At 36.1% G+C, this 16,403-nt stretch overlaps 1 protein-coding gene across 1 annotated transcript; it reads right to left on the bottom strand.

Moving 5' to 3' along the window:
• Positions 1-846: 846 nt before the first annotated feature.
• On the bottom strand, positions 847-14,111 carry LOC131000186 (myosin-6-like). The gene is made up of 39 exons (XM_057925971.1): positions 13,681-14,111; positions 12,618-12,746; positions 12,230-12,373; positions 11,971-12,116; positions 11,742-11,898; positions 11,568-11,626; positions 11,289-11,448; positions 10,918-11,067; positions 10,689-10,825; positions 10,437-10,583; positions 10,211-10,312; positions 9,183-9,240; positions 8,977-9,078; positions 8,692-8,729; positions 8,457-8,583; positions 8,177-8,347; positions 7,947-8,078; positions 7,755-7,864; positions 7,606-7,666; positions 6,825-7,002; positions 6,527-6,732; positions 6,287-6,406; positions 5,928-6,026; positions 5,620-5,832; positions 5,377-5,516; positions 5,114-5,225; positions 4,989-5,033; positions 4,774-4,854; positions 4,511-4,681; positions 3,986-4,129; positions 3,709-3,903; positions 3,071-3,199; positions 2,923-2,993; positions 2,738-2,837; positions 2,584-2,640; positions 2,417-2,473; positions 2,146-2,226; positions 1,963-2,045; positions 847-1,357 (listed from the first exon to the last, which is right to left on the bottom strand). Exons 1-39 carry the CDS (start codon positions 13,681-13,683, stop codon positions 1,243-1,245), a joined length of 4,530 nt encoding a protein of 1,509 aa, XP_057781954.1. The 5' UTR covers positions 13,684-14,111; the 3' UTR covers positions 847-1,242.
• Between the last annotated feature and the right edge of the window lie 2,292 nt (positions 14,112-16,403).

Here is a 16,403-nt window from a genome sequence, read left to right as displayed (position 1 = left end):
CGACGCGGAAGAGAGAGAGAGAGTGAGAGGAGGGAAGCGCGCCACCGTTATTGGAATCACGACCGATTTCTACCGATTTCTGCTCGCGGAAGAAGAGAGAGAGAGAGAGAGAGAGAGAGAGGAGGGAAGCATGCCGCCAGAAATTGGAATCGCGACCGATTTCTACCGATTTATGCTCTTCATCGACGCGAAAGAGACAGAGAGAGGGCAAGAGAGAGAGAGGAGGGAAGCTCGGATCACTTCACGTGTATTGTTACCAGATTGGAGATGGATCCGAGTACCCTTAACGAATTAAAAGGGTAAGTTAGTCATACTACCCAAAAAATGACCAAAATTTAATTTTTTATCAATTGAGGGCTAAAAATTGAGTTTGTAAGCTCAATAGGGTGTTTCTGTAAGTTTGCTGTCAAATATTTAAGTCTCACATGTCATACAGAAAAAAAACAATATACTATATACTAAATATCTTAAATAGGATAATTCACAACGCATAAAATATAATAACATAAAAGATTTCCACTTCACAATAACATAAAAAAACACCCAAAAATACATTATATAATATTAAAAAATACAGTAATATAAATGTGAATGAATATAACATATATCATAAGGAATAATTAGATGAAAAAATAAATAAATATTAAAAAGTATGCAAGATCATAAACTTTTTCATATCGAATGATCTTGAAATTTGACTTTTAGGAGTATAATAAAAAAAAATTCGAAACCTCTAAAAGTTCGAGAGGCGAATGAAAAGAAGCTAAAGAAATCATTGGGTCAGATTATTGCACCATATCAAAGCATGTGATTAATTCATAGTTTTTTTTCCAATCAATTATAGTATAAAAACGAATATGAACTTGAATATAATCAGTGAAAAAAACTGAGGTACAACAACCTATCAACATTCCTTTTCACTATATTCGTAAAACATCAACGACTTACATTACATGGAAATGTAGGGTGGTAACCCTCAACCACCTCAGAAAAGACAATATATTACTAATCTAAAAACAAAAAAAAATGCTGCCAATTTGGCCCGACAAAAACCATGCAAAAATACCACGGCATTTTGCACATTGAATGAATTTCCCTGCCCCTAATGCGGAGAAACTTTGAACAAACTAAAAACCAACATATAAAGAATAATTTTTGGTAATTTATAGAAACAAAAATTGAAAAAGTTACGACGAATTTACAGTATGCTGTCCAACCCACCATCATCTTGGTTCCACTGCCTCAGTTGTGTAAAAATTGGAAGGCAGGATGCTCAAGAAGTTCCGGCGCTGGGTTGACATCTAAGAAATCCTTCACTTCAATTGAGTTGGAAAGATCGTCGACCGAGAACGGGATGCTGCATTAACATACATAGCCAGGTGGTTTAATTAGCACAGCAAGGAAAAAACAGTTAACCACATGCAGTATAACAACTTTATTTGAAAGAACCTGAAATGCAAAACCATAGCTCAAAATTTTACAACTCTGTTGTGGTCGTTCAAAACAACATTACAACAGTATATGTAAGATATCAACAAACAATTACGTTCATCATCATTATATTGTCAATTACCAGCAAAATCAAATATGCTTATCTTTTAACAGTTCAGAGAATTCATGATATTTTCTTTTGTAGAATCTGGATGATCAGTACCAGATTCCATTTAAAGTTCTAAGTACAGAAGCTAATTTTCCTTGATTCGTCCTGTTGAAAGGGTGGGATTAGAGAAATCCTAGTTACGAGGATAAAATTACTCAATCATGTACCTCATCAATCATGAAAAGTAAACGTCCAAGTACATAATTAAAAAGAATTGATTACACCTACAGCAATGAGCGAATAACCACTAATTAAACATAAAAGCAAACTGGGTGATGTATGTACTAGTTGATTGTCTTCCTATGTTTGGACTTTTAGAAACATGGTCCTTATATCAAGATAATAAAATAAACAGAAATTACCTGGAACTGTCATCCAACAGAAATGAGCTGCTACTTGCAGTGCTCGACTCCTCTGTCATTAGCACCCTCATACTGGCAATAACCTGTAATTGAAGTCAGGAAACAGATTTACTCAAAGATTTATTTCTAATCAGAATGATAGCAAGATAATATAGGCATATAAGGCAATGAAGATTTACTTACTTCAGGGGACACACTACGAGTGTTATAGTTGTCATCCCAATATAATGTACATATTCTGTGGAGCTGCTGCACACTCAAAATCTGAGATACCAATGACATTCAATGTGAGATATTGATGATATTTCCTATATCATATTAATTTATATCACAATTATCTGCATGAATTTTCTTGTAAGGACCATTAAGGGTCCAATTTAACTATGGACCATGGTTCATTTTGTTCATTTCTTTGTATAGTGTGCTGAGCCAAATCCAGAGGTAGATGACTTACAGGACACAAATCATTGGTGATTTCATCATAAGATATTCTGTACTTCTGATGTATAACCTGCAGGTAGGATCAAACAGAAAGGTTGGATAAGCGAATTCCAAAAGTGGTATGCTAATAGATGAATAGACCTAACAGAAAGAATAGTACTTAAATAGAAATGAACTTACCAGGAACCCAACAGCTTGTCTTATGTGTTTCAGTTCATCCCAAGCTGAACCTGCATACTGAGAGCCAGGAATATTTCAACAAGGTAAGAGGATAAAATAGTCAGTTTTAGCCCTAAAACTAAACGATTATTAATTTCACATCTATGTGGAGTACCTCTTCTTTTGCTTGGCAGCACCACAGCTCTAGCTCTGCCAGTCCAGATTTGACATACTCCCCATTGCTGAATGTACAACACTCACGGCGTAGTAGAAGGCTATAAGTAATATATTTGGGTGTGATTAGTGATTCATAGTGACAAAAGAAGAATAAAAGGGGTTGATAAATACCAAAAGAATCACCTGTTAAATAGTTGTACATTTATAGATGAAAATGTTTGAGCATATATCTTCTGGATTAGAACAGGAGGAACCTGAAATGGTGAATAATTGTTAGCATAATAAATCTTACACTAAACAGCATTCAAATTCAGTAAAATTAAAGACATACAAAATTTTCTTTCAGGATGGTCAAAAGGGAGTTAAGGCAATCAATAATCCCCTGCCAGTGATTTGTTTGAGAATCTTTGCCAAAGGATCGCCCAGATCTTAGCGCATTTCCCTTAGAGGTTCTTGGAGCCTGAGTAATAAGAGAGACAAACGAAACACATTAAATACTGTGTTATCTACTTTCAAGTACTATTACCAAATAGAACACCGGCACATTCAACCCGTATTGACCCAAAAACGAACCTCCAGATTCACCACAGCAGAATATTCCCAACATAGATCTTGGGAAAAATTGGAACTATTTATATTACCTTCTATCATTCGCAGCCCAGAAAAAAATATACATCTAATGAAATTAAAAGTTATTGATGCTATTCTGCTGCTGGAAAGCCCAAAGATTGTGTATCAAACTTTACTTGAAAACACGACACTCCACAAGGAATGAGTTAACAGTTCAAGAAATTCCAAGACAGTTAGACAGAAATCAAAATTAAATGTGGAAAAGAAAAGAAAAAATTAGATACAGATATTCAGTCAATTAATCAAAATTGAAGTTGTTTGAACACACAAACTTAGAGAAGAGGCATTATGAGATAGACACTTGTAAAGCTCATACATTATTCGATGGTCTAAATATACCTGAATGCATAAAGCAAGCAGTGAACTTAACTCCTTCTTCAAGTTGTCTCGAATTATTCCATATATCTTCTCAACATATGCGGTGAGCTGCTGCTTGAAAAGGAGAGCAGGATACTTGGCTTCAACTTGGCGCACTGTATCCAGTGCTGCTGCAGCAGCAGCAAGGCTGACCGTTGAAGGTGAAGAACGGAAACCCTGTGAACAAACTCATTTATATTACTCATGTAACCCCAAAGTAGCATCACTTATAAGGCAATTCAAGAAAGAATATGAGTACCATGGCCATCCTCCCAAACAGGGAGGTCGGCTTAACTGGAGTTGCAGCAGCTGCACCAGCAGGTTTTAGACTTTTTTGGAGTAAGAACAGCAGAGTAGAGGTGTTTGACAACCAGTAAGCCATATGGTCATTGCTATCTTGATCCTGCAGTCAGTTCTTGCTCAATTATTTCACAAATCTTCGTAACTAGCTAATGATACTTGGAAGAAACTATTTCAGTAAAATTCTCCAATAATTTTCACAAAGCTAGACGACATAGTCCTGAATAGCTGTGCCATCCACACCCCTCAAGTTGAATACAAGTAAGAGATACTATTCATATTATCAAATCTAAAATACCATCTACAAGACTACAATAAAAAGCAAGACTAATTGATACAGAATGAATATAAAAACATTAATGCAAATAACGCTCCACTGCATAGGAGCCTACTAGACGATTCTGACTACATATTCATGCCAAATTCAAGGAAAATGATCATCCCCCATCCAATTGCGTATATCATGGAACACAAGACCAATTACCTCAATAGCTGAACCAATCATCTGAATGAGACGATCAAACACACTAGTCCGCTCTGCTTCAAAAGATCTCCAGTGTAAAAGAGACTTGTATATTGTGAAAGCAGCAACTGGTTTTCCTTGACTGAATCCCACATCTTTTGTTACACATTCCATGAGAGTATCAACATCCTCCTGTATCAAAATATCGATTATTCAAATCCATAAACAGCAATTTAAAATGGATGAAGTTATGAATAACATCTAAAAATTCTAGCAGCACACACATGCTGTTGACGGTCAGTTGGGGGTCTCCTTGGTTTGCTGTCAGGGGTTTCATAAGCTTTTGCTGGGGTATGTGGTATATCCTGCGAAAAATTTATAACATTAACCATTAAAGATCTTACATTCAAGATAAAGTACACAGAAAGAAATAGACACAGGGTGATGAGCTCATGCTCTATATATTATTTTCCAGAAAGACAAAAAAAAGCAACATTACATTGTTTCTCATTGATTCGCTAGCATGGTGCCCATTTTCCAATGCCTGCACATAAGTTGAAGGAAATAGTCTAAGGTTGAGCATGCACACAAGAGAAAGCCAAATAGCCCAAACAACCAACCAACCTTGGTACCAAACTCTAATGGATGTCCTGGCACTCCTTTAGAAGTAGACAACAAGGTTTGCTGCCGAAGAATTTTGTTCTCAGTTTCCATGTCAGAGATCTTCTCTTGAAGACTACACAGATAAGGAAAAAAACATTTGCAACAAATTCATGCATGCAAATAAGAGTATAGGGTTATTTGCTGCAGAAGAATATAAGCCTGGCTCAAAGAATATCTAATTTTGACACAAATAGAACCTTGAAAAGATATTTAAAAATACTAACGTATGCATATTAGTCTTCAACTTCACTATCACTGATTCTGCGTCCATGGCTTGCTTCAATCTCTCCTCACTAAGTTTGTTTGTCTCTTCGTATTTCTTCTCTGTTTCAATTATTTTGGTTTCCAGAGAGCTAACCAGGGCCTGTATAAGAAGATACAACCATACAATGATACAAAAGTAGCATCACCCCAACATTCATCACTTATGACTGAACAGCACAAGCCCAAAGATTAATCTAGCTTGCCTTGAGATTTTCATTTTCAGCACTGAGTTTATCCATCATTTCATGGTCTATCACCGGAACCTCCTGAATTACAGGGACTTGCTCAGCAGCCCTTTTTGAAACTTCCCTTTCTTTAAACAGCATGTCTTTAGTTTCTTTGAACTGAAGCTGAAGCTCTTGCAAAGCTGTTTGCAGTTTTGTGTTCTCTTGTGTTTTCGCCTCTTCTAGGTCAGTCTACAGACATAGAATGCATGTGAAAAAAATCATAAAATAGGTTAACCCTCAAATTGTCAAAAGAAAAGAAGGATGTTTTTAAATTTATAACGTACTCTCATTCGTTTCTCTAGCTGCAGTCTCCAAGTCAATTCTTCAACTTGCTTCTCTAATTTGTTCTTGGCAGCTTGCAGAGCACCAGTTTCTCTTGCAGCCTGAGTATAAAAGTTATTAACAAGTGTAAACATCTGATCAGAAATACAGAGCATACATGGCGATTACAATTTGAATAAAGTAATCCAATAGAATAGTTATGGTTGTGGTGGTCTTTTTGGTTATTACTGTCAAAGTTCTAGGGAAAACAAACAACACATGGCATTTTTCGATGTACTAGGGAGAAGCAAGTTCCTCAACATTAATTTCATGTTCTCTTTCATTTTTATTATATTTTTATGGCACAAGGGGCATTGATTACCATCTTCAGTTTACGCAGTTCGGCACGAGCAACCTTTGACCTCCATGCACATTGTGTGGTGATTGTAGCTTTCTTCAGCTTCATATATTCTGAACGAGCTAAGAATTTTCGGCAATGACTCTGCAGTCATTCATGTAATCCATCAAATCCAAATTTGGAATGAACAAATTGCTTCGCCCAAACAAAATGAAAATGAAAAGAACAACTTTATCTCAGGTTATTTGTCAAGAGTTATGATACCTGGATCAAAATCGCAGCTCTCGTCCTCCATCTAAAGCGGAGCTCATTACGAGCAGCCATTCCACGCATTCCAGTTTGAATGCAAACAGCAGAAGAGCATAGTTCTTGGTATGCTTTCCTGGCAAGATGCATCCGCAAATCTCTCTGAATCCTCAGGCAAGCAACTTCTCGACGCATGCTTTCATAGACATGCCGTGTAAGTTCTCCTGGGGAAAGAAATATAGAGTTCCACATGTAAAATCTTAAATACTGTGGCTTATTATACTTGTGCCAACTTAGACAAAAAAAAAAGGTTTACCTCTGCATACAGATTGAATAAGTATTGCGGACCGACGCAATAATGTGAAACTTTTTCGAGCCATATAAGAACGGACTTTCCTCTGGATTATGCTTGCTGATCTTCCCAACACCTCAGTCCTTCGAGCATCTAGCTCGGCCATCTGCCCAGCTCTTAAAAACACTTTTGTTTTACCAATCTGCAATAGCAAACTGAATTAGAGATGGTTGCATTCCACATTGAGAATTATAGATACCAGAGGTATTTATCATGCATCCTAAAAACCGGAAATGAGTTGAGGGTTTAGGAGTTCCACAAGCTGAAGCCAAAGTACGAAAAACAAAATTTGTTCCAAAGCAAATGCAACAGTCAATAGGATCCGCAAAAGATCTCCTTAGTCATCTTCTTGTTAAAACAGCCAAGTTATACAGAAGTATTATCAAACATGAACATCACAATCAAAATGCCTTGCATGCCTTCATATCTGTTTCAACTTGAACATGGGATGAATGCAAATAAAGATTTTATAATAAACCTATAATCACTCATGTACGTAATTGCTCATTTCAGATTTGATCCTATGAGCAGCTAGGTGAAAATGGCAAAATCTTTCAGTAAAAATCTTGGTTGTACATACAAACTTATTTTCATCAGGGGAATGCAATATTAATGAGCACAAGCAACAAAGATCTAGAGCAATACTAACATATGATAAGATATTAGCAGAAAAGTGAAGATCTTCTACCCAAAAAGTTTATAATTGAGGAACTGAAAACTCGCTATTGGAGAAATGGTTCATTACCTGATATCCTTCAAGTCCTACTTTCTCCAGAAGTTTCTTGCAAACAGCCACCTCATCAGTACTATCATAAATCAAATGTAAGTGAAAAGGCCAACATCCCTGATTATGACGGGGCAGGAAAGGGAAAACCATGGAAACACCTACAATACCTTCCATTTAGAACTTCAGGCGCAAGGATGCCAAAGCGATCTATAAATTCATAGAATGGTCGTTTAGTAGGATAGCCAGCACAACTAATCCTAATTGCTTCCATAACACCCTGATAAAGAGGCAAATACACATATATAAACTAAGTTTGCACTAGCAAAGAAACCAACAAATAGAACAAAAATAAGTATTACCCCACAGCGCAGTTGTTGCAGGACATTATGATTCTCAAATATTGCAGGCTTAAGAAGATTGTTTGGCTTCACACAGCGAATATAATGAGGTTCAGTTGAACTCAGAGTTTCAAGAAGAGATTGCAATTGTTGCTGCAAGAAGCATCACAATAAATCTTAGCATCTTTGTGTAACAAATAGAAAGGATGATACACAACATTGGAAAAAAAGAAGAAGAAGCAACTCTATACCTTAAATCTTGAGCCAATAGAAGAGAATTTTGACTGTTTAGAGGACTCCTCATCTGATACTGGGAACAGACCCGAAACAAAGGAACATTTAGAAGCATTCAGGAGTGCCTGATGCTCCCCAATTACATAATCCTTGTTTTTGTCCAGAAACAACTCAGTCTGATAAGTTACCTGACAAAAATAAAAACTTTCTTCAAAATCAGAACAACAGCAGAGTCTCACTCAGTGAATCCACACGTATTTTCATGCAAATGCATAGGAACATATAATTGAAACTCACGTCACCAGCATAATGGCAAATGGTAAAATCAGAACGAGCTAACTTGGGCTTGCTAAAGCGTTTATGGTTCTTAAACTCCCGGTACAGACTTTCAGCAAATGTTTCATGGGTTGAACGAGGAAGCATGCTGCAGGGCAAAGAGAAAGTAACAAGACAGGCAAAGAACGAATTATTATCACCTGCAGTGACAAGCCAATGAATAGCAAACAGAGACCCTATAAGATGAGAAGCATACCAGGCTTGATCAAGAAGTGCAATAATGCCACCCCGCTTCTGCAAAAGTCAAAGAATATTCAGGCATATTAGAGAGAATAAATTTAGGTGAACAGCGTCAACAAGATGAACGTGTATAGAGCAGAGTCGGCATCAGCAATAGTCCAATATTAATAACAACATAGTTAATAACCACCTGGAGAAAACCACAAGGATGAATATATGAACATATGCAACAGCTCTTAAGCAGTACAAGAACAGTTGAAAACTAGAACTGTAAGTTTTGTTGTAGCAAAATCAACTCAACCTTCTCAATCATATCTAAAATATCTTGATTGTCAATGAACTCAATGTAGCTCCAATTTATTTCTTCTCTTGTATACTCTTCTTGCTCCATTTTGAAAACGTGCTGAAAAGTAAGGCGGTTACCACAAAAAAAGGTACAAACAGATAAATATATGTAAGAGTATAAAAGAAGATCAATAACCAAATGAAACCAAAAGGATTAGCTACCTGATTAAAGTGCTGTTGAAGCTTCTCATTAGTCAAGTTTATGCAAAATTGTTCGAAGCTGAGGAGGTACAAAAGTTTAAGTTAAGATTACAAGACTAAGAAAATAGTTGTAATTAAACATATTGTTGGTCAAAGAAACACTACATTCAAGCAACTATTTAAAAGGTTCAAAAGTCAAGACTAGGCATCATCCAATGAACATATTGTTGTCTTCACCACTACCCTATCCAAACTGGTAAAGCCCACCAAACAACTAAATGACCAAGACATACTTAAATCAGACAAAATGAGTAAAAACTGTTGTATATTTTCAGGAGAAACTAGGAGTTTAAATAAAGAAGTTACAAAATAAGAAAACATAGGATATGTTGTATATAAGACTGACTCGGCCTCCAATTGTGTGTGATATCTGAGATGTCAATATTCAGTTTCAAAAACAAACAAAAATGTACAAACAAAGGCCTTGGTTGGTTTCATTTTGAAAAAATCCTTCAAACTCTTCATGTTTGTCTCAACCCACTCTCACTGAAAATACCCACTTCAATTTTTGGACCCCCATTAAAAACCTACATCAAGCCTGTATCATCATAGCTCAAAACATACAATCACTCCAATGGAACCCACCAGTAACAACCTTATTTTATTTCCAACCACAAAGTTAAAATGTGGCCCACATACACAAAAGAAAAGGAATACCGAATTCTCATTTTTTAACCAAAAAATATTCTCAATCAAGACTGTTCATTTCCATACAAAAACCAAAAATAACCAAATAAACTCAATTGGAAGTATGAAACACTACAAATAAAAGCTGAAAATGAAAAGAGGCACGGCCACAAATTTCAGAGGCATTCACCCTAAGTAACTTTCTTTCCTACACCTACCTACCATCCTAATGAGAAAGACAGGGATTAGTCGGCAATCAACTTAACACTATGTTACTTTTGGCTAATGAATAAATCTTAGTTCAACTGAACAAATGGAGCCGACCAGATCAACAATGAAGACACAGCGTACCGGTTAAGCACCTGTTAGTCTTGAAACTCTCAAATCCATAGATATCCAGGACCCCTATTAAATACTTCGAATTTGGATCTTGACCGATTGAATTATTAATGTTGTCAACAAGCCTGCAGATAATGGTAAAACATAGTAAGCATCATTATGAACAAAATCTGAGTAAGAAGAGCAAGCCCCATTCGTAAAGGCTTCTAATGGATGCGCGTCTCTTATAAAAACAGAGGTAACACTTGCCAGTCGAACAGCCTTGAGTAGACAACTTTGGCCAAAGCATCCCTCCTAGAAGCAGCGGTCTTTGGATCCACATCCGTGATTATGGACTCATCACGAGTTGTAATAACTTTTTTGCAGAGCGAGTCCTCCAAAGCTTTTGCATCACACCTATAAAATGTTGATGCTTAAAAGAAGAAAATCCCTAATGAACAATACAGATCAAAGTGACAACTGATCCTGTCAGTTAAAGCAGGCGCTGACTAAAGGAATTACATGAAAAGCTCAGCAGCTGTTCTTAAATGAAACCAAGATTTTTCATCTTTAGGCATGGATGAGTCAATTTCTTTCCCCTTTGCAAATTCAATGTTCCCAAGGTGGAGAATTGCAGCAATGACTCGAAATATGGCATCCTGTAACATTAATTTAAGAGAAGAAAGAAAGAACAGAGTCAAAAGTAGAACATATTAAATGGTTTGTCATCTTAAAACACTCAAGTTAATACCTGTTCTTGAACACTGATTCCCACAGTATCCATTGCTTTCCTTGTTGCTATATATTCTTTACCATCATCAACTCCATCAAGCTCATAGCAATTCGTCTGGTTCAAATAATGAAATGTTCTTGGATTTCCCAGCTTGTACTTCTGAACTTCCTGCAAATGATTGGAAGCAAATGGAATTTTAAATATAAAAAACATTGAGCTCCAAGTGAACATCAATGAAAGATGGGTAGAGGAATTATTAACATATACAAGTTATCAGGAAATACAAGATTTTTAAGCTTTACAATTTAGTACAAAATCATGAAAGCAACGGGAACTAACAACAATCATAATGCAGATTTCCACTATATAAAGTTAAATTGTCGACTTACCTCTTGGGGTGCAGCACAGAGCATATAGAAGCAGTGATAGTTTCTCTCAGGATCAGACAATTGACAAACACGAGATCTTTCAAGCAAGTAAGTTCTGACGGCAGCCCCAGAGATCCTACCCCTTTGATCAAACTGAAGCTCGACAAACTTACCGAAACGACTACAGTTAACATTATGGGTGCATTAGTTGCATTGATGCATAGGATAAAACTTACACCAAATAAATCATGCATATTATGCACACAAATTACACAATAGAGACCAATAGAATCTCAGTACCTTGAATTATTATTTCTCACTGTCTTTGCATTACCAAATGCCTCAAGAACAGGATTTGACTGCAAGAAAGATCACCAACAATATAAAAGAATCATGACGTAGCACTCTCAGACACCAAAACCGGAATTACTACCACCATTATTGCTGCATCGGACATGATGAAGCAGTTATTACCTCAAGAACTTGTTGCTCCACTGACCTTCCTTCTCCCGCAGATCGTCCTCCCATGAAAGCAAGGTATCGCATAAGCAACTTTGTGCTTTCTGTTTTACCTGCCCCACTCTCACCACTAACCAAAATTGCCTGACTCTTTCCGTCATTCATCATAAGCCTGTTCATAAATTGGTCTTCTTAATAACATGATATATTTGGACAAGCAGTCATCAATCAAAGCACTGCACACCTGTAAGCAGCATCTGCAACAGCGAATGGATGTGGACTCAGCTCACCAAAAGCTGCTCCTTTATATTGTGCCATCATATGACTATCATAGAGATGAGGCAATCTTTGAAAAGGATTAACAGCAATCAATATACTGCCCGTGTAAGTCTGAAGTGTGAGAAAATTTTGTTTCAGTTATACTGGGCTGGGCAAGCTTTACTAGAGATACAATTAACATGAAAAGATCTATCATATGATGAACAAATAAACACTGGACTCACGTATATCTCATTGATATCATATCTAGATTTTAAATTCTGTAGAACTCCAGGTTCATGTAAATATGCCAACTTTGTCATATCATCCACCCCACAAGATGGAGCATCAGCATCCTTGGGATAGACATTGGAAGACCTAACAACAACCTGCAGAAAAAGTCAACAAGGAAAGACCTTATAAAAATCCTTAAATTGGTCGATCGAGAAAAAACCAGGGTTAAAAAAGAAAAAAGACGAGTTTGTTCGCTTTACAGCATGAAAAGCAATATGAGCAACAACAATGTGTCTTCATACTAAAAGTAAAAGGGTAGGTAATGGGAACTGAAAATCATGCTAAAAACTTCTGTCAGAAACTAACATTGTAGATTATAAAAATCTAATGATGACTGACCGTGTTCCCTGATGTACAAAGGATTGTGATGTCTTCACCATTGACTGCAACAACTTCTCCATCTATCCAGGCTTCATTAGGATCCTCCACCCAAACAAGAGAGCCAACTCCTGTAGCAGCTGAGGCAACCTACAGCATGGAACAGCATTCAGCCTTCACAATGACTTTGGCATGACACACACCATTGAACAGAAGTTCTTTCACTCATTTAGAATGTTTCTGTACAGTTGATAGCTATGAAAGTTCACATTTTATTTCGAAAAGCATGTTACCGAACTCATTAATTTATGGTATACAAGTTGCTACAGTACAAATATAGACCATGAAGTCCACTTGCAATTTCAAAACGCCTGTTCCAGACTCATTAAAATTAAGGTTACAAGCTGCATGCAGCATAAACATCTTGTTCTCAAATGGATATGTTTCGATCTAGGCAAGCTACATGTTATATAAATGTGTATTTCCTTCAGGTTAATGGGGACGTCAATCATTTGAACAGTTGACGAGTCAATTTACAGTGTCACAAAACAAAGCTGTATCAAATGAATATAAATGAACAAATACTTTCGATTGCTTAACAAAACAACTTCTTTCAGTTGGCTGTAAATTAACTCAGAATTGTTAAGAGAAGCATACGAATATGAAACATTCCCGCATCTTGAATTGAGGTGAGCAACCAAAAGTACAAAAGATAAGATTTATTAGAAAACTAAAAAAAAAAAAGGGGCGGGGATCAAACACGTTCATTCCATCTTCACTTAGTAACCCTCAAGAGATTCAAACTTACACCGTCATTTCACAAATTATAATCAAAACACAAATGCAACAATAAGATAACAAATTGGCATTCTGAGAGGAACAACAGACACATCCGTCGCATTCAGTCAACCAGCCAAGTGCATTAACAGGAAAATCAAACACAAAAGGAAACAAAATGAGAAATTCAAGTAAACAACAGATCAATTCAAGTTTGCACCGTTTCACCAAAAAACCTCGCCACAAGCACTTCAATAACAACCCAACAAATCAGAAGAAATAAAACAAAAAATATATTAACTATTACCATTATGCTGCAACAACTTCAACCAGATCAGAAACTCCAGCTCCACCACGATCAGCGCAGCCAATCCTCAACCAAGAATCAATAAACAAATAAACAACACTTCACAAAAACAGATCAAATCCACTGCTGCACTTCTAACTTAAGAGAATGCAGAAATCTAACACCAAATCACTTCAATCTACAAACTGTCTCCAACAAAATATCGCTATAATCTTATGCACAAGTTCTTCAATTCCTTCACATATTCCAACAAAAAAATATTAATGGAAGAAAAAACTAAGATCTGACAGCAAAATGAGCTTTGTTTAATCACCGCTCCGATTTTTCAAATGAAAAGTGGAAAAATCGGAACAGGCGTTCAGCTTTGAATATGAACGAAGAAACAGAGAGAGAGAGAGAGAGAGAGAGAAAGGGAGAAATAAATAAATAGAAACTTAAATAAACCCTTGTTTTTGCTGTGCTAAGTAAACGTAAAGTAAATTTATTTTTATTTTTCCTTTTTTTTTCAGCAGAAAGTCTTTTCTCTTCTGTCGCACGTTGTTCGGGATTTGGTCTTTTTCCTTCTTTTATTCGCTTATTAATGATTATTGATTTTTCTAATTACTCATTTATTAATTGTAATTAGCTGAATTAGTTACAAAGGTCTTAATTAATTATTTAAATTCCTTAAATGCCCTTACTATATCCTCGATATTACGAATCCGGGATTATTGCCAATTCAGACAAACGCGGAAAATAAAATAATATTGTGGGGTCAACCCTTTGGAATGACTGCCGCGGTTTACGGTTAATTTAACTCAGATTTCCCCACACGCGCCCACGCGCTGCTACCTCAATGGAATATTCCTATATTTTAGAATAAATTTTGCCTCTTCTTTCCTATTTCAGATTCAATTTCAAATTCAATAATGGAACTTAATGTGGGTTTTTCAATTTCTCGGCCTTTCAATTTTTATGTTTTGGCCTTTCAATTTCAATAACAAATAAACGTTCCAACTTCAAAAAATTACAAAATTATCATTTTCTTACGAACAAAAAAAAATCGTAGTTGTTTAAATCCATAAAAATGAGTTAATTCTTCGTATCGTAAAATTTTGTTTCATGTTGCTACATTTTTAATTATATATATTTGCTTTTAATTTCCTAAATCTGCACTCGGTAATCAAAATCAGGCAATAAATTGCCATTCTATTTTCTTGTCGTATAGATTTTTGTGGTTTGCTTCATTTTACTCGTTGATAAGTAAAAGTATAAAATATAATTCTGATTTTGTTAATCAGCTTCTAATATTGTTAAGTTTTTCGTTTCAGAATTAATAAAAATAAGGGGGGTGTATTCGTTGTGAATTTCCACAGACTTTAAAAAGTCCATGGAATTTAAATTCCATGGAATTCACATAGATTCCAGACGACTTTCAAATAATTCTTGGTTGGATTTCACCCCGATTTTCACTGATTTTCGAAGACTTTACGGGATAATTTTGGAATTGAATTCCATGAAACCAGCGCCCGCGGAGAACAAGCGCCCACTAGAAGAAACCCAGCGACCGCTGGGAATAATCATTGATAATGAACTGGCAGATTAAGCATTGATTCAACAAAATCACCAATTTTCAGTAAGCAAAATACCATTTGGTACTGCTCAGCTTTCGGACCAATTTATGTTCAGTCAGTGGGATTGTATAACAGAAAATGAAAGAGAAAATAAGCAATGGTTGAAAAATGGAACTTTGTGTGAATCGTATCGATGGCCAGATCTTTTGTGGGGATAAAGCATTAAGGCACCAGTACCACCTACTACTATTTTATCAGAATATTAGATACTTTGTGTGAATCGTATCGATGACCAATTTTCGGACCAATTTTCGATTTTCATAATTCATGCGAATACACATTGTGTTGGCCTTTACTATTGATCACATCCGCGCAACTCAGCCAGATTAACAGTCAGCGGTCGCTGGGTTTTTACAATGATTATTCCCAGCGCTCGCACACCCAGCGGCCGTTGGAAACTCTCAACGATTGCTGAGTTCCAGCGCTCGCTGGCTTCTTAGCCGCGGACGCTGGAACTCAGCGCTCGCTTAAAACTTCATGGATTTCAATTCTCGTGGTTCTTGGCCGGAGTTCGTCGTGTGTATTTTTTGGATGAAATCCATGAAAGTCATTCCGAATTTTAAATCAATGGAATAACGAATACACCTAGATTTGTATGGATTTTAAAAAGTCTAAAATGAATACACCCATATTTATATGGACTTTTAAAAGTCTTGAACGAATACACCCAGATTTCTGCAGACTTTTAAAAGTCTTGAACGAATACACCCAGACTTTTAAAATCCATAGAAATCCATCAAATTCCACAACGAATACACCCCCCTAAATCAAGTCTGTATCGAGTCAAACCTCCAAAATGGATTGCGTGCTAACCTACAAATCTGATTTTTAGTTAATTAGATATTCGATATTTTTGCCACATTTTTGGATAATAATATGCGGACAGCTTAATTAACATATGTCACAAATTTACCTTAAATTAATTATGCTTCGATTAAGATATTAATGTATATTATTCTTTTCATACGTTTAGTGGGTGGTATTTTTATATTTTGCTAATGTCATAATTATGATTGTCATTTTGAATTACGTGAACATATATTTAGATTACTAGTAACATTTATATCCCGTGCAATGTACGTGAAATATTTTTATATTTATAGAAATTTG

This window comes from Salvia miltiorrhiza, chromosome 1 (genome assembly GCF_028751815.1).
Source record: "Salvia miltiorrhiza cultivar Shanhuang (shh) chromosome 1, IMPLAD_Smil_shh, whole genome shotgun sequence".
Classification (NCBI taxonomy): domain Eukaryota; kingdom Viridiplantae; phylum Streptophyta; class Magnoliopsida; order Lamiales; family Lamiaceae; genus Salvia; species Salvia miltiorrhiza.
The sequence above is the reverse complement of the archived record's forward strand: the minus strand, read 5'-3'. Positions and strand labels throughout refer to the sequence as shown.